General features: G+C 46.9%; 1 protein-coding gene across 1 annotated transcript in view; it reads left to right on the top strand.

The window, feature by feature from the left end:
• pik3c2g (phosphatidylinositol-4-phosphate 3-kinase catalytic subunit type 2 gamma) overlaps positions 1 to 25,824 on the top strand; it is a gene marked incomplete at its 5' end in the record, with an annotated part of 33,465 nt that extends 7,641 nt beyond the window's left edge. Inside the window, 12 exons of the mRNA XM_064965082.1 lie at positions 411 to 540; positions 3,337 to 3,473; positions 4,681 to 4,850; positions 9,873 to 10,029; positions 12,617 to 12,726; positions 14,105 to 14,279; positions 18,025 to 18,143; positions 18,281 to 18,377; positions 18,524 to 18,596; positions 19,038 to 19,117; positions 19,694 to 19,819; positions 22,947 to 25,824. Coding sequence (XP_064821154.1) covers positions 411 to 540; positions 3,337 to 3,473; positions 4,681 to 4,850; positions 9,873 to 10,029; positions 12,617 to 12,726; positions 14,105 to 14,279; positions 18,025 to 18,143; positions 18,281 to 18,377; positions 18,524 to 18,596; positions 19,038 to 19,117; positions 19,694 to 19,819; positions 22,947 to 23,129 — 1,557 coding nt within the window. The remainder of the gene's footprint in view (positions 1 to 410; positions 541 to 3,336; positions 3,474 to 4,680; positions 4,851 to 9,872; positions 10,030 to 12,616; positions 12,727 to 14,104; positions 14,280 to 18,024; positions 18,144 to 18,280; positions 18,378 to 18,523; positions 18,597 to 19,037; positions 19,118 to 19,693; positions 19,820 to 22,946) is intronic.
• Between the last annotated feature and the right edge of the window lie 628 nt (positions 25,825 to 26,452).

The raw sequence follows: 26,452 nt of genomic DNA, 5'->3' as shown, positions 1-26,452 counted from the left end.
TCTCTCTCTCTCTCTCTCTCTCTCTCTCTCTCTCTCTCTCTCTCTCTCTCTCTCTCTCTCTCTCTCTCTCTCTCTCTCTCTCTCTCTCTCTCTCTCTCTCTCTCTCTCTCTCTCTCTCTCTCTCTCTCTCTCTCTCTCTCTCTCTCTCTCTCTCTCTCTCTCTCTCTCTCTCTCTCTCTCTCTCTCTCTCTCTCTCTCTCTCTCTCTCAGGCTGTTTCAAAAGAAAAGTTTGGGATTTTAGACCTTAAAGATATATGGTTCCTTACCCTGTGACAGTAGTCTATGAGCCAGGAGAAACTGTAAACCAATTTTGCACTTTTGTCCCGATCTCTCCCATAGATTGTTGTTTAGCAGAGTCCGAAATGAGTTGAAGTTAGTAGTGGCTAACTGCTAAGTCTGTATGTGTCCAGACAGGGGGTAACCTGCGGCAGGACATGCTGGTGCTGCAGATTGTGCGTGTGATGGACAAGGTTTGGCTGCAGGAGGGACTGGACATGAGGATGGTTACCTATAGGTGTATCTCTACTGGGCGAGACCAGGGTCAGTAGTTTTAGACGCATAGTTATACCTATATATATATATATATATATATTATATATATGTTCTGTGGTAACATATACAGTACATACTTGATATATCCCCATCTACAGGGCATTCGGGAAGTTTTCAGACCCCTTGTGACTTTTTCCACATTTTGGTACGTTACAGCCTTATTCTAAAATGGATTAAATCTGTTGTTTTTTTTTAAATCTACACACAATACCCCATAATGACAAAGCGAAAACAGTTTTTGAGAAATGTTTGCAAATGTATTTCTTTTTTAAACTGAAATATCACATTGACATCAGTATTCAGACCCTTAGTACTTTGTTGAAGCACCTTTGGCAGCGATTACAGCCTTTGGTCTTCTTGGGTATGACGCTACAAGCTTTCTAGTTTCTACCGTTCTTCTCTGCAGATCCTCTCAAGCTCTGTCAGGTTGGATGGGGAGCGGCGCTGCACAGCTACTTTCAGGTCTCTCCAGAGATGTTAGATCGGGTTCAAGTTCGGGTTCAGGCTGAGTCACTCAAGGACATTCAGAGACGTGTCCATGAAGCCACTCTTGCATCGTCTTGACTGTGTGCTTAGGGTTGTTGTCCTGTTGGAAGGTGAACCTTCACCCCAGTCTGATGTCCTGAGCACTCTGGAGCAGGTTTTCATCAAGGATCTCTCTATACCATGCCCCGTTCATCTTTCCCTCGATCCTGACTAGTCTCCCAGTCCCTGCCGCTGAAAAACACAGCATGATGCTGCCACCACCATGCTTCACTGTCGGGATGGTGCCAGGTTTCCTATAAATGTGACACTTGGCATTCAAGCCAAAGAGTTCAATCTTGGTTTCATCAGACCAGATAACCTTGTTTCTCATGGTCTGAGAGTGCCATTTGGCAAAAGTGCCTTTTGGCAAACTCCAAGCGGGCTCTCATGTGCCTTTTACTGAGGAGGGGCTTCCGTCTGGCCACTCTACCATAAAGGCCTGATTGGTGTAGTGCTGCAGAGATGGTTGTCCTTCTGAAAGTTTCTCCCATCTCCACAGAGGAACTCTTTGTCATAGTGACCATCGGGCTGTTGGTCACCTCCCTTGCCAAGGCCCTTCTCCCCCGATTGCTCAGTTTAGCCGGATGGCCAGCTCTAGGAAGAGCCTTGGTGGTTCCAAACTTCTACCATTTTAAAACTTCTTAGGGACAGTTGTAAATCATGCAGCGCCTTGTGTCACGATCGCAGATTTTAGAGAAACAACAAATGTCGGTACATATAAGTGTATTATATCGGCTGAAAGCTTAAATTCTTGTTAATATAACTGTACTGACCAATTTACAGTAGCTATTACTACAGAAAAAATGCCATGTATTGTTTGAGGAGAGCTCCTAAAAACAAAACACTGTGATATGTTTGATAAATTCACCTCTGAAATCTTGCTCTAATTTATCATCCAAAGGGTCCCAGAGATAACAGGAAATGTCATTTTGTTAGATAAAATAATTTTTCATATCCTAAAAAGGTCCATATAGCACAATCGATTTTTGTATTTTCACTCGTTCAATTTGCAAAGAAAGGAATCTGTGAAAATCGAACCCTAAACATTGTTTCAACCAATCATATCACGTTCGTATGTATTCCTTAGAGATCCTAGAATCTAACCAGACTTCCCTATGTCATTAGGGGTGTAGTACATCCACTGTGTTCAATGCTGCAGAAATGTTTTGGTACCCTTCCTCAGATCTGTACCTCAACACAATCCTGTATCGGACCTCATGGCTTGATTTTTGCTCCGACATGCACTGTCAACTGTGGGACCTTATATAGACAGGTGACAGCCTTTCCAAATCATGTCCAATCAATTGATTTGACCACAGACGGACTCCAATCAAATTGTAGAAACATCTTGAGGATGATCAATGGAAACATGATGCACCTGAGCTCAATTTTGAGTCTCATAGCAAAGGGTCTGAATACTTATGTAAATAATATATTTATGGTATTTATCTTTAATACGTTTGCAAAAATGGATAAACTGTTTTTTGCTTTGTCATTATTTTAACTTTATTTAACCAGGCAAGTCAGTTGGGTTAACTGTGGGTTAACAGTGGGTTAACTGCCTTGTTCAGGGGAACAGTGGGTTAACTGCCTTGTTCAGGGGAACAGTGGGTTAACTGCCTTGTTCAGGGGAACAGTGGGTTAACTGCCTTGTTCAGGGGAACAGTGGGTTAACTGCCTTGTTCAGGGAACGACAGATTTTTACTTTGTCAGCTCGTTTTGTCAGCTCGTAACCTTTCGGATACTGGCCCAACACTCTAACCACTAGGCTACCTGCCGCACCAATGGGGTATTGTGTGTAGATTGATGAGGAAAACATGTACTTTCATCCATTTTAGAATAAGTGAAGGGGTCTGAATACTTTCCAAATGCACTGTCTGTGTGCCTCTGTATTCAAATGTGTGTGTGTGTGTGTGTGTGTGTGTGTGTGTGTGTGTGTGTGTGTGTGTGTGTGTGTGTGTGTGTGTGTGTGTGTGTGTGTGTGTGTGTGTGTGTGTGTGTGTGTGTGTGTGTGTCCGCCCGTCTGTCCGTCCGTCCGTCTCCGTGTGTGTGTGTGTGTGTGTGTGTGTGTCTCCGTGTGTGTCTCCGTGTGTGTGTGTGTGTGTGTGTGTGTGTGTGTGTGTGTCCGCCCGTCTGTCCGTCCGTCCGTCTCCGTGTGTGTGTGTGTGTCTCCGTGTGTGTCTCCGTGTGTGTGTGTGTGTGTGTGTGTGTGTGTGTGTGTGTGTGTCTCCGTGTGTGTGTCTCCGTGTGTGTGTGTAGGTCTGGTGGAGGTGGTGCCAGAGGCAGTGACCCTGGGTAAGATCCAGCAGGAGTGGGGTCTGGGTGGGGCGCTGAGGGAGGACACCCTGGAGAAGTGGTTCCACATGTGGAACAAGACTGAGGAGGATTATGAGGAGGTGATGTAGAAACATGCATGAACTAGTGTCGTGTTAAGGAAGTGTATCTTGGGTAGCAGCTTGTGCCAAACCTTTGACCTTGGGTTCTTGGTCACCTCCCTGACCAATACCCTTCTCCCCGATTGCTCACTTCTCCCCCGATTGCTCAGTTGTACTAGTCTAGTGTTAAGGAAGTGTATCTTGGGTAGCAGCTTGTGCCAAACCTTTGACCTTGCAGTTGTGGGGTCAGAGACAGTAAATATAAAATAATGTAACTGGTTTAAACTAAGATGCAGTAGATTTCCTCTGGATTTGGCCTCTATACTCCACATTCCTTTGAAAATAAAAATAAAAATAGTAGATTATTGGACAGAAAACGTGACTCAAGAAGAACAACTTTCTATTGTCCATATTGATCTCTTTCCAAGGAATACATACAAGTCTACTGTGTGACCTTATGACCACAGACAGGAGCTGAGAGAGAATATTCTCCTGTATTTCCTACACAGGCTGTTATGTATTTCCTCCTGTGCTGGCTGGTGTTGTTGATGTTGTTGTTGTTGTTGTTGTCGTCGTGATATAGACGTAGGATATTATTTTGAGCCAGTTCTGCTACAGTAAGGGAAATAACCCTGCAGCAACAGGAAATGGGAATTATTATGTGGATTATAATGAATGGAATTTTTGTTGTAGGGGTTGATCTTTTTTTTACGACAAATAAAGTCTGACATAAATAAAGTTTTAACCTCCTACGGGAGTCGGTGTCCCTACATCGGGACGGTTGAGCTAACGTGCGCTAATGTGATTAGCATGACGTTGTAAGTAACAGCAAACTTTCCAGGACATAGACATGTCTTATATGTTATTATATACTTTACTGTCCAATTTACAGTAGCTATCACAGTGAAATAAATACCATGCTATTGTTTAAGGAGACAGCAACAACAAAACACTTATATCACGACAACCGGATTAATACATTCACCTCTGAAGGTAAATCATGTACTTACATTCAGTCATCTTGCTCTGATTTGTCATCCTGAGGGTCCCAGAGATAAAAATGTAGCATAGTTTTGTTTGATAAAATTAATTTTTAGAAGCCTTTTTAAATCTTGAATTACACTAAAAGGTTGCATTTCCTACTGTGCAGGAAAGTTCTCATCAACAAAAGAGTGATCAAATGAAGATCCTACATCTGTAGACTATTCTCCTGTATCTCCCCATTCAGGCTGTGATGAATTTCCTCCACTCCTGTGCTGGCTGGTGTGTAGCGACCTTCATCCTGGGTATCTGTGACCGCCACAACGACAACATCATGTTGAAACACAGCGGGCACATGTTCCACATCGACTTCGGCAAGATTATGGGCAATGCGCAGAAGTTCGCCAGCATCAAAAGGCAAGTCCCAGAAGACACTATAACCATGACTGCAGTCCCCACCGCTGAATACCAAATCAACCCCTGTAGATCTGAAAGGAGTGGACATGTGTCAGCCGGACGTAATGTCCTACCAGCTTCACCTTGCCTTCTGATAGGCTGGCTGGAATTTCCCCATATTTCTTACACCTATCCAATCCCTTCAGATCTACTGTTGTGCGTATGGAGGAGGGACTTCAGATCTTTACAGGAGTACTTAAATAAAGGAGGTGCATTCTATTTACTTCCCTGTGTGAGGAGGTGCATTCAATTTACTCCCCTGTGTGAGGAGGTGCATTCAATTTACTTCCCCGTGTGAGGAGGTGCATTCAATTTACTTCCCCGTGTGAGGAGGTGCATTCAATTTACTCCCCTGTGTGAGGAGGTGCATTCAATTTACTCCCCTGTGTGAGGAGGTGCATTCTATTTACTCCCCTGTGTGAGGAGGTGCATTCAATTTACTCCCCCGTGTGAGGAGGTGCATTCTATTTACTCCCCGTGTGAGGAGGTGCATTCAATTTACTCCCCTGTGTGAGGAGGTGCATTAAATTTACTCCCCTGTGTGAGGAGGTGCATTCAATTTACTTCCCCGTGTGAGGAGGTGCATTCTATTTACTCCCCTGTGTGAGGAGGTGCATTCTATTTACTCCCTGTGTGAGGAGGTGCATTCAATTTACTCCCCTGTGTGAGGAGGTGCATTCTATTTACTCCCTGTGTGAGGAGGTGCATTCAATTTACTCCCCTGTGTGAGGAGGTGCATTAAATTTACTCCCCGTGTGTGAGGAGGTGCATTCAATTTACTCCCCTGTGTGAGGAGGTGCATTCAATTTACTTCCCCGTGTGAGGAGGTGCATTCTATTTACTCCCCTGTGTGAGGAGGTGCATTCTATTTACTCCCCTGTGTGAGGAGGTGCATTCAATTTACTCCCCTGTGTGAGGAGGTGCATTCTATTTACTCCCCTGTGTGAGGAGGTGCATTCAATTTACTCCCCTGTGTGAGGAGGTGCATTAAATTTACTCCCCCGTGTGAGGAGGTGCATTCTATTTACTCCCTGTGTGAGGAGGTGCATTCAATTTACTCCCCTGTGTGAGGAGGTGCATTAAATTTACTCCCCCGTGTGAGGAGGTGCATTCTATTTACTCCCCTGTGTGAGGAGGTCCAATCTATTTACTCCCCTGTGTGAGGAGGTCCAATCTATTTACTCCCCTGTGTGAGGAGGTCCAATCTATTTACTCCCCTGTGTGAGGAGGTCCAATCTATTTACTCCCCTGTGTGAGGAGGTCCAATCTATTTACTTCCCTGTGTGAGGAGGTCCGATCTATTTACTCCCCCGTGTGAGGAGGTGCATTCTATTTACTCCCCTGTGTGAGGAGTTGCGTTATATTTACTCCCTTGTGTGAGGAGGTCCGATCTATTTACTCCCCCGTGTGAGGAGGTGCATTCTATTTACTCCCCTGTGTGAGGAGTTGCGTTATATTTACTCCCTTGTGTGAGGAGGTGTGATCTATTTACTCCCCCGTGTGAGGAGATCCAATCTATTTACTCCCTGTGTGAGGAGGTCCAATCTATTTACTCCCTTGTGTGTGGAGGTCCAATCTATTTACTCCACTGTGTGAGGAGTTGCGTTATATTTACTCCCTTGTGTGAGGAGGTCCAATCTATTTACTCCCCTGTGTGAGGAGGTCCAATCTATTTACTCCCTTGTGTGTGGAGGTCCAATCTATTTACTCCCCTGTGTGAGGAGGTCCAATCTATTTACTCCCCTGTGTGAGAAGGTCCAATCTATTTACTCCCCTGTGTGAGGAGGTCCAATCTATTTACTCCCCTGTGTGAGGAGGTCCAATCTATTTACTCCCTGTGTGAGGAGGTCCAATCTATTTACTCCCCTGTGTGAGGAGGTCCAATCTATTTACTTCCCTGTGTGAGGAGGTCCAATCTATTTACTCCCCTGTGTGAGGATTTGCATTCTATCTACTCCCCTGTGTGAGGAGTTGCGTTATATTTACTCCCTTGTGTGAGGAGGTCCGATCTATTTACTCCCCCGTGTGAGGAGGTGCATTCTATTTACTCCCCTGTGTGAGGAGTTGCGTTATATTTACTCCCTTGTGTGAGGAGGTCCGATCTATTTACTCCCCCGTGTGAGGAGATCCAATCTATTTACTCCCCTGTGTGAGGAGGTCCAATCTATTTACTCCCCTGTGTGAGGAGGTCCAATCTATTTACTCCCCTGTGTGTGGAGGTCCAATCTATTTACTCCCCTGTGTGAGGAGGTCCAATCTATTTACTCCCCTGTGTGAGGAGGTCCAATCTATTTACTTCCCTGTGTGAGGAGGTCCAATCTATTTACTTCCTTGTGTGAGGAGGTCCAATCTATTTACTTCCCTGTGTGAGGAGGTCCAATCTATTTACTCCCCTGTGTGAGGAGGTCCAATCTATTTACTTCCCTGTGTGAGGAGGTCCAATCTATTTACTCCCCTGTGTGAGGAGGTCCAATCTATTTACTTCCCTGTGTGAGGAGGTCCAATCTATTTACTCCCCTGTGTGAGGAGGTCCAATCTATTTACTCCTCTGTGTGAGGAGGGGAGTATATTATATTTTATTTAAATATATTTTTTTTAACATTAAATGCATTATGAAATAATGTCATTAAAATAATTGTAGAGCTTTTTAATGGAAATTCCAAAGACAAAAAAATAGTGAACTTTCAATTTCCAAAACATTGAAAATATTCCATTGTCTCCGTCAGGTCCACATTGGGTAGAAAAATAGGAAATGACTCTGAAATAATCAAATGATTCAATTGTGTATATTACCTTGTTTTTATTATTTTTCTTTCTGCAAAAGTCATCTCTGATCAGACAGTAGGAGCCAGCCAGACCATCTAACGTTATGTCTCTCCGTACTGTACTCTCTGTCGTCATCACCTCATCTCTGATCAGACAGTAGGAGCCAACCAGACCATCTAACGTTATGTCTCTCCGTACTGTACTGTCTGTCGTCATCACCTCATCTCTGATCAGACAGTAGCAGTCAGCCAGACCATCTAACGTTATGTCTCTCCGTACTGTACTGTCTGTCGTCATCACCTCATCTCTGATCAGACAGTAGGAGCCAGCCAGACCATCTAACGTTATGTCTCTCCGTACTGTACTGTCTGTCGTCATCACTTCATCTCTGATCAGACAGTAGCAGCCAGCCAGACCATCTAACGTTATGTCTCTCCGTACTGTACTGTCTGTCGTCATCACCTCATCACTGATCAGACAGTAGCAGCCAGCCAGACCACCTCACGTTATGTCTCTCCGTACTGTACTGTCTGTCGTCATCACCTCATCTCTGATCAGACAGTAGGAGCCAGCCAGACCATCTAACGTTATGTCTCTCCGTACTGTACTGTCTGTCGTCATCACTTCATCTCTGATCAGAAAGTAGCAGCCAGCCAGACCACCTCACGTTATGTCTCTCCGTACTGTACTGTCTGTCGTCATCACCTCATCTCTGATCAGACAGTAGGAGCCAGCCAGACCATCTAACGTTATGTCTCTCCGTACTGTACTGTCTGTCGTCATCACCTCACCTCTGATCAGACAGTAGCAGCCAGCCAGACCACCTCACGTTATGTCTCTCCGTACTGTACTGTCTGTCGTCATCACCTCATCTCTGATCAGACAGTAGCAGCCAGCCAGACCATCTCACGTTATGTCTCTCCGTACTGTACTGTCTGTCATCATCACTTCATCTCTGATCAGACAGTAGCAGTCAGCCAGACCATCTAACGTTATGTCTCTCCGTACTGTCTGTCGTCATCACTTCATCTCTGATCAGACCGTAGGAGCCAGCCAGACCATCTAACGTTATGTCTCTCCGTACTGTACTGTCTGTCGTCATCACCTCATCTCTGATCAGACAGTAGCAGTCAGCCAGACCACCTCACGTTATGTCTCTCCATACTGTACTGTCTGTCATCATCACCTCATCTCTGATCAGACAGTAGCAGTCAGCCAGACCACCTCACGTTATGTCTCTCCGTACTGTACTGTCTGTCGTCATCCTATTTAGCTAGCCTGCCTACATATGCTGTAGAGCTGTCTGACAACACAATTGTGCATTTCACGTGAACTATCTCTGTCTCTCTCGTCATCGTGTTGTGTACATTCCTCTCTCATGCGGTCTGTGTGTATCTAACCTAACGTAGCGGTGTGTGTATCTAACCTAACGTAGCGGTGTGTGTATCTAACCTAACGTAGCGGTGTGTGTATCTAACCTAACGTAGCGGTGTGTGTATCTAACCTAACGTAGCGGTGTGTGTATCTAACCTAACGTAGCGGTGTGTGTATCTAACCTAACGTAGCGGTGTGTGTATCTAACCTAACGTAGAGGTGTGTGTATCTAACCTAGCGTAGCGGTGTGTGTATCTAACCTAATGTAGCGGTGTGTGTATCTAACCTAACGTAGCGGTGTGTGTATCTAACCTAACGTAGCGGGCGTAAACGTGTATCTGTCCAGAGATGTGTATATAATGAGGAGATGCTCAAGTCTCCACCCTAACAATGGGAGTCGTTGTCCCAAAGCCGGGAAGGTGGGCAACAAGTTTAGGTCCAATAAGACAATAGAAATGCATTGGGATTATTTTGGACAAGATTCTGTCGAGAGTGAAACTTCTCGATTAGCCTCTTTATCTCCGACATGTCCAAGCCGGGGGGGGGGGGTGCAATGGATTATGGTCATCGTAGTGAATTAATGTTTCTGCTCTATGAACTATGTTGAATATTTGTTTAATGGAAACTACACCTCCCTTCAGCCCAGCGTCCCACATAGTTGATTTCTCTCGTGGATAATTTGATTTCTCTCTAGAGAAACGGCACGTTGGGCTCACAAAGAAATAAGTAAATAAATGTAATTCAAATAATTTAATCGATGTCGGTCAATTTGTTGTTTAATAACCCCCCCCCAAAATGTAACTAAGTGTTATCTACTGACACCCCTCTTCTCTGTGATGGTAGGGACCGGACTCCATTCATCTTCACCTCAGAGATGCAACACTTCATCACAGGCGGGGGTCAGAAACCCCAGAGGTTTCATCGTTTCGTAGAGCTCTGCTGTGAAGCCTACAACAGCATCCGACAACGCACCGCCCTGGTGCTCAGCCTACTGCAGCTGGTCAGTATACCTCTTAATACCACCTTACGAAGCATTATGACAGGCTTATGACCACCCTGGTGCTCAGCCTACTGCAGCTGGTCAGTATACCTCTTAATACCACCTTACGAAGCATTATGACAGGCTTATGACCACCCTGGTGCTCAGCCTACTGCAGCTGGTCAGTATACCTCTTAATACCACCTTACGAAGCATTATGACAGGCTTATGACCACCCTGGTGCTCAGCCTACTGCAGCTGGTCAGTATACCTCTTAATACCACCTTACGAAGCATTATGACAGGCTTATGACCACCCTGGTGCTCAGCCTACTGCAGCTGGTCGGTATACCTCTTAATATCACCTTACGAAGCATTATGACAGGCTTATGACCACCCTGGTGCTCAGCCTACTGCAGCTGGTCGTATACCTCTTAATACCACCTTAACGAAGCATTATGACAGGCTTATGGCCACCCTGGTGCTCAGCCTACTGCAGCTGGTCGGTATACCTCTTAATACCACCTTGGTAACACCTTACGAAGCATTATGACAGGCTTATGACCACCCTGGTGCTCAGCCTACTGCAGCTGGTCAGTATACCTCTTAATACCACCTTACGAAGCATTATGACAGGCTTATGACCACCCTGGTGCTCAGCCTACTGCAGCTGGTCAGTATACCTCTTAATGTCACCTTACGAAGCATTATGACAGGCTTATGACCACCCTGGTGCTCAGCCTACTGCAGCTGGTCGGTATACCTCTTAATACCACCTTGGTAACACCTTACGAAGCATTATGACAGGCTTATGACCACCCTGGTGCTCAGCCTACTGCAGCTGGTCAGTATACCTCTTAATACCACCTTACGAAGCATTATGACAGGCTTATGACCACCCTGGTGCTCAGCCTACTGCAGCTGGTCGGTATACCTCTTAATACCACCTTGGTAACACCTTACGAAGCATTATGACAGGCTTATGACCACCCTGGTGCTCAGCCTACTGCAGCTGGTCAGTATACCTCTTAATACCACCTTGGTAACACCTTACGAAGCATTATGACAGGCTTATGACCACCCTGGTGCTCAGCCTACTGCAGCTGGTCAGTATACCTCTTAATATAACCTTACGAAGCATTATGACAGGCTTATGACCACCCTGGTGCTCAGCCTACTGCAGCTGGTCAGTATACCTCTTAATACCACCTTGGTAACACCTTACGAAGCATTATGGCAGGCTTATGACCACTGTGATGCTCAGCCTACTGCAGCTGGTCAGTATACCTCTTAATACCACCTTGGTAACACCTTACGAAGCATTATGACAGGCTTATGACCACCCTGGTGCTCAGCCTACTGCAGCTGGTCAGTATACCTCTTAATACCACCTTACGAAGCATTATGACAGGCTTATGACCACCCTGGTGCTCAGCCTACTGCAGCTGGTCAGTATACCTCTTAATACCACCTTGGTAACACCTTACGAAGCATTATGACAGGCTTATGACCACCCTGGTGCTCAGCCTACTGCAGCTGGTCAGTATACCTCTTAATACCACCTTGGTAACACCTTACGAAGCATTATGACAGGCTTATGACCACCCTGGTGCTCAGCCTACTGCAGCTGGTCAGTATACCTCTTAATACCACCTTGGTAACACCTTACGAAGCATTATGACAGGCTTATGACCACTGTGATGCTCAGCCTACTGCAGCTGGTCAGTATACCTCTTAATACCACCTTGGTAACACCTTACGAAGCATTATGACAGGCTTATGACCACCCTGGTGCTCAGCCTACTGCAGCTGGTCGGTATACCTCTTAATACCACCTTGGTAACACCTTACGAAGCATTATGACAGGCTTATGACCACCCTGGTGCTCAGCCTAATGCAGCTGGTCAGTATACCTCTTAATACCACCTTGGTAACACCTTACGAAGCATTATGACAGGCTTATGACCACCCTGGTGCTCAGCCTACTGCAGCTGGTCAGTATACCTCTTAATACCACCTTGGTAACACCTTACGAAGCATTATGACAGGCTTATGACCACTGTGATGCTCAGCCTACTGCAGCTGGTCAGTATACCTCTTAATACCACCTTGGTAACACCTTACGAAGCATTATGACAGGCTTATGACCACCCTGGTGCTCAGCCTACTGCAGCTGGTCAGTATACCTCTTAATACCACCTTGGTAACACCTTACGAAGCATTATGACAGGCTTATGACCACTGTGGTGCTCAGCCTACTGCAGCTGGTCAGTATACCTCTTAATACCACCTTGGTAACACCTTACGAAGCATTATAACAGGCTTATGACCACCCTGGTGCTCAGCCTACTGCAGCTGGTCGGTATACCTCTTAATACCACCTTGGTAACACCTTACGAAGCATTATGACAGGCTTATGACCACCCTGGTGCTCAGCCTACTGCAGCTGGTCGGTATACCTCTAACTACTTACTAACTAACAAACTCCAATTCTACTTATGAAAAAGAAAACCTTAGTAACACTTTATGAAGCATTATGACAGGCTTTTGACATTGTCGTGAAGGTGTGTTACATTGTAGACTGATTAAATGCGTGCCTGTGGGTGTAGATGCTGGGTGCAGGTATGCCGGAGCTGAATGACACCCAGGACCTGCAGTATGTTCAGAACAACCTGAAACCTCAGGACTCTAAGATGGAGGCCACGTCCTACTTCACCAAGTAATATGCCTCTCCTCTTCTCGTCTGGAAAACACACTCGTGCTATAACTAATATTACAATGGACACCTCTTTCCGTCTCTCGCTCTCTCTGGGTTCTTTCCTTTTAATGTCTGTATATAAACCTAAAAACTACAGGATTTCTTTGCCAGTCCATCCATCCAGCTACTGCTCCTCCCTGTTCATCATATATGCACAGTCACTTTAACCATATCTACATGTACATACTACCTCAATCAGCCTGACTAACCAGTGTCTGTATATAGACTGGTTACTTTTATAGCCTCTCTACTGTATATAACCTCTCTACTGTATATAACCTCTCTACTGTATATAACCTCTCTACTGTATATAGCCTCTCTACTGTATGTAGCCTCTCTACTGTATATAGCCTCTCTACTGTATATAGCATCTCTACTGTATATAGCCTCTCTACTGTATATAGCCTCTCTACTGTATATAGCCTCTCTACTGTATATAGCCTCTCTACTGTATAAAGCCTCTCTACTGTATATAGTCTCTCAACTCTATATAACCTCTCTACTGTATATAGCCTCTCTACTGTATATAACCTCTCTACTGTATATAGTCTCTCTACTGTATATAGCCCCTCTACTGTATATAGCCTCTACTGTATATAGCCTCTCTACTGTATATAGTCTCTCAACTCTATATAACCTCTCTACTGTATATAGTCTCTCTACTGTATATAGTCCCTCTACTGTATATAGCCCCTCTACTGTATATAGCCTCTCTACTGTATATAACCTCTCTACTGTATATAGCCTCTCTACTGTATATAGCCTCTCTACTGTATATAACATTTCTACTGTATATAACCTCTCTACTGTATATAGCCTCTCTACTGTTTATAGCCTCTCTACTGTATATAACCTCTCTACTGTATATAGCCTCTCTACTGTATGTAGCCTCTCTACTGTATATAGCCTCTCTACTGTATATAGCCTCTCTACTGTATATAGCCTCTCTACTGTATATAGCCTCTCTACTGTATATAGCCTCTCTACTGTATATAGCCTCTCTACTGTATATAGCCTCTCTACTGTATATAACCTCTCTACTGTATAAAGCCTCTCTACTGTATGTAGCCTCTCTACTGTATATAGCCTCTCTACTGTATATAGCCTCTACTGTATATAACCTCTCTACTGTATATAGCCTCTCTACTGTATATAGCCTCTCTACTGTATATAGCCTCTATACTGTTATTTTCACTGTTGTTTTATTTCTTTACTTAACTGTTGTTCACCTAATACATTTTTTGCACTATTGGTTAGAGCCTGTAAGTCAGCATGTCACTGTTGTGTTCGGCGCACGTGACAAATAAACTTTGATTTGATTTGTACTTCCGTCTTGCAGGAAGATCAAGGAGAGCATGGGCAGTTTCCCAGTCAAACTCAACTTCCTGATCCACACCATGGTCCAGTCCTCTGGGAAGAGGCTGGCGCCACCCAGCCCTTCTCAGAACACCTCCCCCAACACCAACATCCAGGAAGCTGTCATACAGAAGTACACCGTGAAGGGCAAGGATGTGGTGAGTGTCTCTGCCCCCCTGTGAAGGACAAGGATGTGGTGAGTGTCTCTGACCCCCTGTGAAGGACAAGGATGTGGTGAGTGTCTCTTCCCCCTGTGAAGGACAAGGATGTGGTGAGTGTCTCTGCCCCCTGTGAAGGACAAGGATGTGGTGAGTGTCTCTGCTCCCTGTGAAGGACAAGGATGTGGTGAGTGTCTCTGCCCCCTGTGAAGGACAAGGATGTGGTGAGTGTCTCTGCCCCCTGTGAAGGACAAGGATGTGGTGAGTGTCTCTGCCCCCTGTGAAGGACAAGGATGTGGTGAGTGTCTCTGCCCCCTGTGAAGGACAAGGATGTGGTGAGTGTCTCTGCCCCCCTGTGAAGGACAAGGATGTGGTGAGTGTCTCTGCCCCCTGTGAAGGACAAGGATGTGGTGAGTATCTCTGCCCCCTGTGAAGGACAAGGATGTGGTGAGTGTCTCTGCCCCCTGTGAAGGACAAGGATGTGGTGTACGCCCCTTCGTCAGTGATTGGTCAACATTAGGGATTCTTCAATAAAGTCTTTGTTGTCATTCGACGAGAGACAACAACTCGTTTTCACTGAGAAACACTGCGCCAAAAAACTGAGTTCGGTGTAACATTTCTTGAGTTGAGTTATCAATTCAATTCAATTCATGGGCTTTATTGGCATGGGAAACGTGTTAATATGGGAGTTTTTCAAAATTGGATTTGTTTTCGAATTCTTTGTGGATCTGTGTAATCTGAGGGAAATATGTCTCTCTAATATGGTCATACATTGGGCAGGAGGTTAGGAAGTGCAGCTCAGTTTCCACCTCATTTTGTGGACAGTGAGCACATAGCCTGTCTTCTCTTGAGAGCCATGTCTGCCTACGGCGGCCATTCTCAATAGCAAGGCTATGCTCGCTGAGTCTGTACATAGGCAAAGCTTTCCTTAATTTTGGGTTATCTTTGATTGATTCTGCCTATTTTATGGAACTGAACACTGGCTACGGTGTCTCAAAATGGACAAACAAGACGATTCCTGACTCCTTTACACCTATCAGATACACAGCATTTCCCTCATTGGGCCTAACTGCTATGGCCATTTTAAGCTGCCAATTTAAAACGTGACTTTATAAACTCTTAGGCCTATGTGCTAAACGCTCAACTAGATGATGAAATGGCATAGAAACAGCAAGTTTACACATATTAGTATTGAGAGAAATGGCAGACTGCTGACTGAGTGTGACTGCATCGAGCTATCTGTTATAAAGACAGACGGGATATACTAGCCAGTCTCTTTCCAGAGACACCCTCTCCCACTCTCCACCCTCTCCTCCTCTCCCACTCTCCACCCTCTCCTCCTCTCCCACTCTCCACCCTCTCCTCCTCTCCCACTCTCTACCCTCTCCTCCTCTCCCACTCTCTACCCTCTCCTCCTCTCCCACTCTCCACCCTCTCCTCCTCTCCCAGGATCTCCACCCTCTCCTCCTCTCCCACTCTCCACCCTCTCCTCCTCTCCACCCTCTCCTCCTCTCCCACCTCCACCCTCTCCTCCTCTCCCACTCTCCACCCTCTCCTCCTCTCCACCCTCTCCTCCTCTCCCACTCTCCACCCTCTCCTCCTCTCCCACTCTCCACCCTCTCCTCCTCTCCCACTCTCCACCCTCTCCCACTCTCTACCCTCTCCCACTCTCCTCCTCTCCCACTCTCCACCCTCTCCCACTCTCCTCCCTCCCCCACTCTCCACCCTCTCCCACTCTCCTCCTCTCCCACTCTCCACCCTTCCCCTCCTCTCCACCCTTTCCTCTCCCACTGGGAACCGTGTTCCCTATCCCAGTTTTTTCACCCTCTCCCACTTCCACCCTGTTTCTCCACCCTCTTTGTCCCACTCTCCACCCTGTCCTCTCTCCCACTCTCCACCCTCTCCCACTCTCCACCCTCTCCTCCTCTCCCACTTCCACCCTCTTCCTCTCCCACTGCCACCCTCTCCCACTTTCCACCTCATCCTCCTTGTCCCACTGTCCACCCCTCTCCTCCTCTCCCACTTCCACCCATGTCCCACCTCCACCCTCTCCTTTCTCCCACTCTCCACCCTATCCTCCTCTCCCACTCTCCACCCTCTCCCACTTTCCTTCCCCCACTTCCACCCTACTCTTTGACTTCCACCCTTCCTCCTCTCCACCCTTTTATCCCACTGAACACCCTCTCCTCCTCTCCCACTCTCCACCCTCTCCTCCCTCTCCACCCTCTCCCTCCTCTCCCACTCTCCACCCTTTCCCTCTCCCACTCTCCACCCTCTCCCACTCTACCCTCTCCCATTCCTCCTCTCCCACTCTCCACCCTTCCCACTCTCCACCCTCTCCCTCCTCTCCCACTCTCCACCCTCTCCTCCTCTCCCACTCTCCACCCTCTCCTCCTCTCCCACTCTCCACCCTCTCCCACTTCCACCCTCTCCCACTCTCCACCCTCTCCCACTCTCTACCTGTCCACCCTCTCCCACTCTCTACCTCTCCACCATCTCCTCCTCTCCCACTCTCCACCCTCTCCCACTCTCCACCCTCTCCCACTTCCACCCTCTCCCACTCTCTACCTCTCCACCCTCTCCCACTCTCTACCTCTCCACCCTCTCCCACTCTCTACCTCTCCACCCTCTCCCACTCTCTACCTCTCCACCCTCCCTCCTCTCCCACTCTCCACCCTCTCCTCCTCTCCCACTCTCCACCCTCTCCTCCTCTCCCACTCTCTACCACTCTCCACCCTCTCCCCCTCTCCCACTCTCCACCATCTCCCACTCTCCACCCTCTCCCACTCTCCACCCTCTCCCACTCTCCACCCTCTCCCTCTCTACCTCTCCACCCTCTCCACCTCTCCCCTTCTCCACCCTCTCCCTCTCTACCTCTCCACCCTCTCCCTTTCTCCACCCTCTCCCTCTCTACCTCTCCACCCTCTCTACCTCTCCCTCTCCACCCTCTCCCCCTTTACCTCCCCACCCTCTGGGTTGTCTGTCCAGTGGGTAGGGAATGGGTTGTCTGTCCAGTGGGTAGGAGATGGGTTGTCTGTCCAGTGGGTAGGAGATGGGTTGTCTGTCCAGTGGGTAGGAGATGGGTTGTCTGGTGGGTAGGAGATGGGTTGTCTGGTGGGTAGGAGATGGGTTGTCTGTCCAGTGGGTAGGAGATGGGTTGTTTGTCCAGTGGGTAGGAGATGGGTTGTCTGTCCAGTGGGTAGGAGATGGGTTGTCTGTCCAGTGGGTAGGAGATGGGTTGTCTGTCCAGTGGGTAGGAGATGGGTTGTTTGTCCAGTGGGTAGGAGATGGGTTGTCTGTCCAGTGGGTAGGAGATGGGTTGTTTGTCCAGTGGGTAGGAGATGGGTTGTCTGTCCAGTGGGTAGGAGATGGGTTGTCTGTCCAGTGGGTAGGGAATGGGTTTTCGGTCTGGTGGGTAGAAGATTTGTTGTCCGTCTACGTTGAAACCAAATGGGTTCTACCTGGAACCAAAACAAATTATACCTGGAACCATAAAGGGTGCTAATATCAGGACAGCCCAATAGCCTTTTTTTTCTAAAAGTGTAGTATGTTCATGCAGTGACTCCTAAAATCCCTTTTACAAGTGTAATTACGAAGGAGATATCGTGATAATCATACGATATGTGATAAATGTGTGATTCTTACTAGGATAATTACTTCTGTCAATGTGAAAGTGCTCCTGGGCAGTTTAAAGTGTATTCTTCATTGTGTCTCCGGGAAGACTTTTGACGATGTGTAATTTCAGACTTACGAGTTGAGGGTGACCATTGAAGACGGCTATCTGATCAGCGAGAAGACGTTCGGTCAGTTTGAGCTGATCCACAAAGAGCTGAAGAAACACTTCATAGAGTCTACGCTCCCACAGTGAGTCTGAGCTACTATACTGTTGAATTACACCGTCTACTCGCTCCTTTACACGCATAGGTGTGTCCCATTTAATGTGAATTACATTCATTCAAATTGAATTCCTATTTATTCATGCTCTTTTCATTTTTGGGTAGATTCCCCAAATGGTTCAAGATGTCGTTCACTCCAGGCAGAAAAATGTCCCTGCTGAATAAGTATCTGAAGGAACTATTCGAAGGACCTTGTAAAGGCGTACGTTCTAGTCCTCCTTCTTCCTCCTCTTCGTCTTCGTCTTCTCATTCTAGTCACGGAAAAGGCTGTCATTGTGTGATCTCCACAGTTCGAATCCCGTGAACTGAACCCGTGGTCTAAAGCATATTTAATTGTGCCATCTACAGAATGAGTATGTGTGCTGTTTGTTTCTGGATGGACCCAAGACCAGGACTCCCAACTCTGTGAAATCAGACAGAGGTAATGTCCTGTTTATTTAAGCACCACTCCTTTACGAGCGGCAGGTAGTCTAGCATTGAGCCAGTAACCAGTAACCAAAAGGTTGCTGGTTCGAATCCCAGAGCCGACTAATTGAAAGATCTGCCGATGTGCCCAAAAGCAAGGCACGCAACCCTAATTGCTCCTATAAGTCGCTCTAGAGAAGAGCGTATGCTAAATGATTCAAATGTAAAATGTTACGCTTCTTTATATTTGAAATCTACCAATTGATTACCTAAAATGATAGGGTAACATCATTTTGCAATATAAGTTTTTTTTCAAGGGTTTGGGGTAGGGGGCTGTCTGTTCAATGAGGAAGTTTCTGGACAATATTTCTGTCCATTTAGGCTGGGGAACCTTTTTGTCTCAAGAGCACCCCTAGAGGAAGATGTTACGTATCGTATCTTAACTGTTGTGTTGCAGACGGTGGACCCCAGATTCAACTCTACATTTCCTACAACGACCACAAGCTCTCTGTCCTGGTCAAACACCTCAAGAACATTGTGAGTCGTGTTCTTTACTTCTTCTTCCTCTTCATCTTCTTCTTTATCTTCTTCTTCATCTTCTTTATCTTCTTCTCCTTCTTTATCTTCTTCTCCTTCTCCTTCTTTATCTTCTTCTTCTCCTTCTTTATCTTCTTCTTCATTTCCTTCTTTATTTTCCTCTTCATCTTCTTCTTTATCTTCTTCTCCTTCTTTATCTACTTCTTCTCCTTCTTTATCTTCTTCTCCTTCTTTATCTACTTCTCCTTCTTCTTTATCTACTTCTCCTTCTTCTTTATCTTCTTCTCCTTCTCCTTCTTTATCTTCTTCTCCTTCTTTATCTTCTTCTTCTCCTTCTTTATCTTCTTCTCCTTCTTTATCTTCTTCTCCTTCTTTATCTTCTTCTCCATCTTCTTCTTCTCCTTCTTTATCTCCTTCTTTATCTTCTTCTCCTTTATCTTCTTCTCCGTCTTTATCTTCTTCTTCTCCGTCTTTCTTCTTCTTCTCCTTCTGTATCTTCTTCTCCTTCTTTATCTTCTCTTCTTCTTCTTCTTCACCACTAACTGTTGTACTTGTCTCTCTGCTCCAATACATCAGAAGTTGGTGAATGGTTCGTGTCCAGATGCCTATGTGGTCACCAGGCTGAAGCCAGACCCCCTCAAAAGATCCAAGAGGAAGACCAAGGTGGTCCGTAACAACCACAACCCTACCTTCAATGAACTGGTACATTCTTATTTATTTTACCTTTCTTTAACTCGGCAAATCAGTTAAGAACAAATTCTTATTTTTACCATGATGGCCTACCCCGGCCAAACCCAGACGATGCTGGACCAATTGTGCACCGCCCTATGGGACTCCCGATCACGGCCGGGGTTGTGATACAGCCCGGGATCGAACCAGGGTCTGTAGGGTCTTGGACCGCAGTGCCACACATAAAGTTAGGTTTCCTTGTTGAGAAACTCAAAATGTATGTATGCCCGTAAGAAAGGGGGAGAAGGAATATCCAACTGTCACTTTAGCAGTGTGAGCAGCACGTTATCTAAAATTATGCCTCAACATGGCTTCAATTATGAAACAGTCAAACATACTTTAGTCTGATGTTTTCAATAGCTCGAATTGCAGCCTCTGTTTTGAGTTATTTATAACAATAGGCCTGCTGTGGACTGTTCTCATTAAAGCAATACAAGGCTTGTAGACTGGAGGGCCATGGGGCAGAGTATATGGGCTTCATCACATCAATCATGTAGACACTGTGGGAGTGTAGACACTGTGGGAGTGTAGACAATGTGGGAGTGTAGACACTGTGGGAGTGTAGACACTGGGAGTGTAGACACTGGGAGTGTAGACAATGTGGGAGTGTAGACAATGTGGGAGTGTAGACACTGTGGGAGTGTAGACAATGTGGGAATGTAGACACTGGGAGTGTAGACACTGTGGGAGTGTAGACACTGTGGGAGTGTAGACACTGTGGGAGTGTAGACACTGGGAGTGTAGACACTGGGAGTGTAGACAATGTGGGAATGTAGACACTGGGAGTGTAGACACTGTGGGAGTGTAGACACTGTGGGAGTGTAGACAATGTGGGAATGTAGACACTGGGAGTGTAGACACTGTGGGAGTGTAGACACTGTGGGAGTGTAGACACTGGGAGTGTAGACACGGAGTGTAGACACTGTGGGAGTGTAGACACTGTGGGAGTGTAGACACTGGGAGTGTAGACACTGGGAGTGTAGACACTGGGAGTGTAGACACTGGGAGTGTAGACACTGTGGGAGTGTAGATACTGGGAGTGTAAACACTGGGAGTGTAGACACTGTGGGAGTGTAGACACTGTGGGAGTGTACACACTGCGGGAGTGTAGACACTGGGAGTGTAGACACTGGGAGTGTAGACCCTGTGGGAGTGTAGACACTGTGGGAGTGTAGATACTGGGAGTGTAAACACTGGGAGTGTAGACACTGTGGGAGTGTAGACACTGCGGGTGTGTACACACTGCGGGAGTGTAGACACTGCGGGAGTGTAGACACTGCGGGAGTGTAGACACTGCGGGAGTGTAGACACTGGGAGTGTAGACACTGGGAGTGTAGACACTGTGGGAGTGTAGACACTGTGGGAGTGTAGACTGTGGGAGTGTAGATACTGGGAGTGTAGACACTGTGGGAGTGTAGACACTGCGGGAGTGTAGACACTGGGAGAGTGTAGACACTGGGAGAGTGTAGACACTAGGAGAAGGTAGATACTGGGAGTGTATACACTGGGAGTGTAGACACTGTGGGAGTGTAGACACTGTGGGAGTGTAGACACTGGAAGTGTAGACACTGGAAGTGTAGACACTGTGGGAGTGTAGACACTGGGAGTGTAGACACTGGGAGTGTAGACACTGGAAGTGTAGACACTGGAAGTGTAGACACTGTGGGAGTGTAGACACTGTGGGAGTGTAGACACTGGAAGTGTAGACACTGGAAGTGTAGACACTGTGGGAGTGTAGACACTGTGGGAGTGTAGACACTGGGAGAGTGTAGACACTGGGAGAGTGTAGATACTGGGAGTGTAGACACTGTGGGAGTGTAGACACTGTGGGAGTGTAGACACTGGGAGAGTGTAGACACTGGGAGAGGGTAGATACTGGGAGAGGGTAGATACTGGGAGTGTAGACACTGTGGGAGTGTAGACACTGGGAGGGTAGACACTGTGGGAGTGTAGACACTGGGAGTGTAGACACTGGGAGTGTAGACACTGTGGGAGTGTAGACACTGGAAGTGTAGACACTGGAAGTGTAGACACTGTGGGAGTGTAGACACTGTGGGAGTGTAGACACTGTGGGAGTGTAGACACTGGGAGTGTAGACACTGTGGGGAGTGTAGACACTGTGGGAGTGTAGACATTGTGGGAGTGTAGACACTGTGGGAGTGTAGACACTGGGAGAGGGTAGATACTGGGAGTGTAGACACTGTGGGAGTGTAGACACTGTGGGAGTGTAGACACTGTGGGAGTGTAGACACTGGGAGAGTGTAGACACTGGGAGAGGGTAGATACTGGGAGTGTAGACACTGTGGGAGTGTAGACACTGTGGGAGTGTAGACACTGTGGGAGTGTAGACACTGGGAGAGTGTAGATACTGTGGGAGTGTAGACACTGTGGGAGTGTAGACACTGGGAGAGGGTAGCTACTGGGAGAGTGTAGATACTGGGAGTGTAGACACTGTGGGAGTGTAGACACTGTGGGAGTGTAGACACTGGGAGAGTGTAGACACTGGGAGAGGGTAGATACTGGGAGAGGGTAGATACTGGGAGTGTAGACACTGTGGGAGTGTAGACACTGGGAGGGTAGACACTGTGGGAGTGTAGACACTGGGAGTGTAGACACTGGGAGTGTAGACACTGGGAGTGTAGACACTGGGAGTTGAGACACTGTGGGAGTGTAGATACTGGGAGGGTAGACACTGTGGGAGTGTAGACACTGTGGGAATGTAGACACTGTGGGAGTGTAGACACTGGGAGTGTAGACACTGGGAGAGTGTAGACACTGGGAGAGGGTAGATACTGGGAGTGTAGACACTGTGGGAGTGTAGACTCTGTGGGAGTGTAGACACTGTGGGAGGGTAGACACTGGGAGTGTAGACACTGTGGGAGTGTAGACACTGGGAGTGTAGACACTGTGGGAGTGTAGACACTGGGAGTGTAGACACTGTGGGAGTGTAGACACTGTGGGAGTGTAGACACTGGGAGTGTAGACACTGTGGTGCAGATGAAAGTAAGTAGTTTATTTTGCTAAAAGCTAAAAGACACATTTAAAATATTTCAAAGTAAAAATGAATAACAAAGTATTGTTTTTCTCCGTCTGTCTGTAGATAGAATACCGTGACATGTCGTCCGTTCAAGACCGCGAGTTAGAGGTGACAGTGAAGAGCAGGAAGGTCTTTGTGGCCTCAGCCAACGTCAGACTGGAACAGAACAACATGGACACAGAGGAGTGGTTCCTACTGGACAATCGGGTGCCTAGTGCCTTTTTATTAGGGCGCATCGCAGCATAACTTTTTACAACGTTGCACAGTGGTTCCTACTGGGACATCTGATACCGAGTGCGGAAACCGAAGATGAGCGTTTCTTATTGGACAAAATCCAAGTAGCACTGTCCCTCCCTGTTTCACTCAGTTTGAAAAACGTTTGGGGAAAAAAAAAAGAAGCGTGTTTCAGTGGGCAAGAACAGGGAGCACCTCATTCCGTTTCAAAATGTTTTCTCCCTACTGAACACCATTCTGGAGAGGTGATGTGATGCCAGCCTACCACCAATAGATGGCAGTGTTATACAGGAATCTCCATGGAGCGCAGAGAATTTGTTGTACTTAGAACTTGTCTGTTCTATTGGCACTGATCTGGGATCTTTTTAACAATCCTCATCTAATCCAGAACTCTACCATGAGGGAAGGGAAGTAAAAACTCAGCATCTCAGGAGATTTCTACAACGGGTTGGTCAAAACAAGCATTGTGATTGGTTGAGACGTGTTCTAAGCCATACTAAGAAACCTGTTTAGCACAGGCACATCTACGATGCAGAAATGGGCATCTTAGTTTTCTGTTTAATCTGAGAAACTTTTCAGCATCCATTTCCGTTGAGGGATGAAATAGTAGCCTACGAATACATTTATCAAAATTATTTTTTTTATTGAATTGGTAAACCGTTGTAGAAAAGCAATTGCACACTCGAGGTTGTGCAAAACAACTTGTTTTAGCATGCCTTCTCATGTGCAACTACATATACATATAGACGAGTCAACGTCCTGCTTCCTCATATAGACGAGTCAACGTCCTGCTTCCTCATATAGACGAGTCAATGTCCTGCTCCTTTATGTAGACGAGTCAACATCCTGCTCCTTCATATAGACGAGTCAACGTCCTGCTCCCTCATATAGACGAGTCAACGTCCTGCTCCTTTATATAGACGAGTCAACATCCTGCTCCTTTATATAGACGAGTCAACGTCCTGCTCCTTTATATAGACGAGTCAACGTCCTGCTCCTTTATATAGATGAGTCAACGTCCTGCTCCTTTATATAGACGAGTCAACATCCTGCTCCTTCATATAGACGAGTCAACGCCCTGCTCCTTTATATAGACAAGTCAATGTCCTGCTCCCTCATATAGACGAGTCAACGTCCTGCTCCTTTATATAGACGAGTCAACGTCCTGCTCCTTTATATAGATGAGTCAACGTCCTGCTCCTTTATATAGACGAGTCAACGTCCTGCTCCTTTATATAGACGAGTCAACGTCCTGCTCCTTTATATAGATGAGTCAACGTCCTGCTCCTTTATATAGACGAGTCAACGTCCTGCTCCTTTATATAGATGAGTCAACGTCCTGCTCCTTTATATAGACGAGTCAACATCCTGCTCCTTCATATAGACGAGTCAACGCCCTGCTCCTTTATATAGACAAGTCAACATCCTGCTCCTTCATATAGACGAGTCAACATCCTGCTCCTTTATATAGACGAGTCAACGTCCTGCTCCTTTATATAGACGAGTCAACGTCCTGCTCCTTTATATAGACGAGTCAACGTCCTGCTCCTTTATATAGATGAGTCAACGTCCTGCTCCTTTATATAGACGAGTCAACGTCCTGCTCCTTTATATAGATGAGTCAACGTCCTGCTCCTTTATATAGACGAGTCAATGTCCTGCTCCTTTATAATGACGAGTCAACGTCCTGCTCCTTTATATAGATGAGTCAACATCCTGCTCCTTCATATAGACGAGTCAACGTCCTGCTCCTTTATATAAATGAGTCAATGTCCTGCTCCTTTATATAGACGAGTCAACGTCCTGCTCCTTTATATAAATGAGTCAATGTCCTGCTCCTTTATATAGATGAGTCAACGTCCTGCTCCTTTATATAAATGAGTCAATGTCCTGCTCCTTTATATAAATGAGTCAAAACCCTAAACACGCTACTAGTGGTTCTTGGAGGGTGTTTGGATTCGAAGAATGAAATGTTACAAGGGAAGGCTAGCAGGGAGACTCTAGTCTGATTCTGGACACTAGATTTAGAATCTATTCTCTACACTGCATCTTCCTTGTCTTTGATATATATATCAATGTGAATAAAATGAAGGAAATGTATGTTTTGAAAATGTGTAATTAATTGTATCCATTATTTAACTCATAATTGACTATTTGTTATGTGTGTAGATCATTTGTTGTAAAATGTCATATTGTTTATACTGTGACTCCTATTTCATGTCTTAATGGCCTGATTGTGTTAGTACAGTGATAGATGAGAGTATGTGGCTGGCTCCCTCCCTCCCTCCCATCTTCAGCTCAGCCCTAGTCCCATCCCCAGTCCCATCCCCAGCCCTAGTCCCATCCCCAGCCCTAGTCCCATCCCCAGCTCAGCCCTAGTCCCAGCCCTAGTCCCATTCCCAGACCTAGTCCCATCCCCAGACCTAGTCCCATCCCCAGCCCTAGTCCCATTCCCAGACCTAGTCCCATCCCCAGACCTAGTCCCATCCCCAGACCTAGTCCCATCCCCAGCCCTAGTCCCATTCCCAGACCTAGTCCCATCCCCAGACCTAGTCAGTCCCTGTCCCATCCCCAGCCTTAGTCAGTCCCTGTCCCATCCCCAGCCTTAGTCAGTCCCTGTCCCATCCCCAGCCTTAGTCAGTCTCTGTCCCATCCCCAGCCTTAGTCAGTCCCGTCCCCAGCCTTAGTCAGTCCCGTCCCCAGCCTTAGTCAGTCCCTGTCCCATCCCCAGCCTTAGTCAGTCCCTGTCCCATCCCCAGCCTTAGTCAGTCTCTGTCCCATCCCCAGCCTTAGTCAGTCCCGTCCCCAGCCTTAGTCAGTCCCTGTCCCATCCCCAGCCTTAGTCAGACCCTGTCCCATCCCCAGCCTTAGTCAGTCCCATCCCCAGCCTTAGTCAGACCCTGTCCCATCCCCAGCCTTAGTCAGTCCCATCCCCAGCCTTAGTCAGTCCCAGTCCCGTCCCCAGCCTTAGTCAGTCCCGTCCCCAGCCTTAGTCAGTCCCTGTCCCGTCCCCAGCCTTAGTCAGTCCCTGTCCCATCCCCAGCCTTAGTCAGTCCCTGTCCCATCCCCAGCCTTAGTCAGTCCCGTCCCCAGCCTTAGTCAGTCCCTGTCCCGTCCCCAGCCTTAGTCAGTCCCGTCCCCAGCCTTAGTCAGTCCCTGTCCCGTCCCCAGCCTTAGTCAGTCCCGTCCCCAGCCTTAGTCAGTCCCGTCCCCAGCCTTAGTCAGTCCCTGTCCCCAGCCTTAGTCAGTCCCGTCCCCAGCCTTAGTCAGTCCCATCCCCAGCCTTAGTCAGTCCCTGTCCCATCCCCAGCCTTAGTCAGTCCCTGTCCCGTCCC

The sequence above is a fragment of the Oncorhynchus masou genome, unplaced genomic scaffold (assembly GCF_036934945.1).
Source record: "Oncorhynchus masou masou isolate Uvic2021 unplaced genomic scaffold, UVic_Omas_1.1 unplaced_scaffold_2571, whole genome shotgun sequence".
NCBI classification, from domain to species: domain Eukaryota; kingdom Metazoa; phylum Chordata; class Actinopteri; order Salmoniformes; family Salmonidae; genus Oncorhynchus; species Oncorhynchus masou.
Note: the sequence above shows the minus strand (reverse complement) of the source record. Positions and strands in the feature narration are given on the sequence as shown.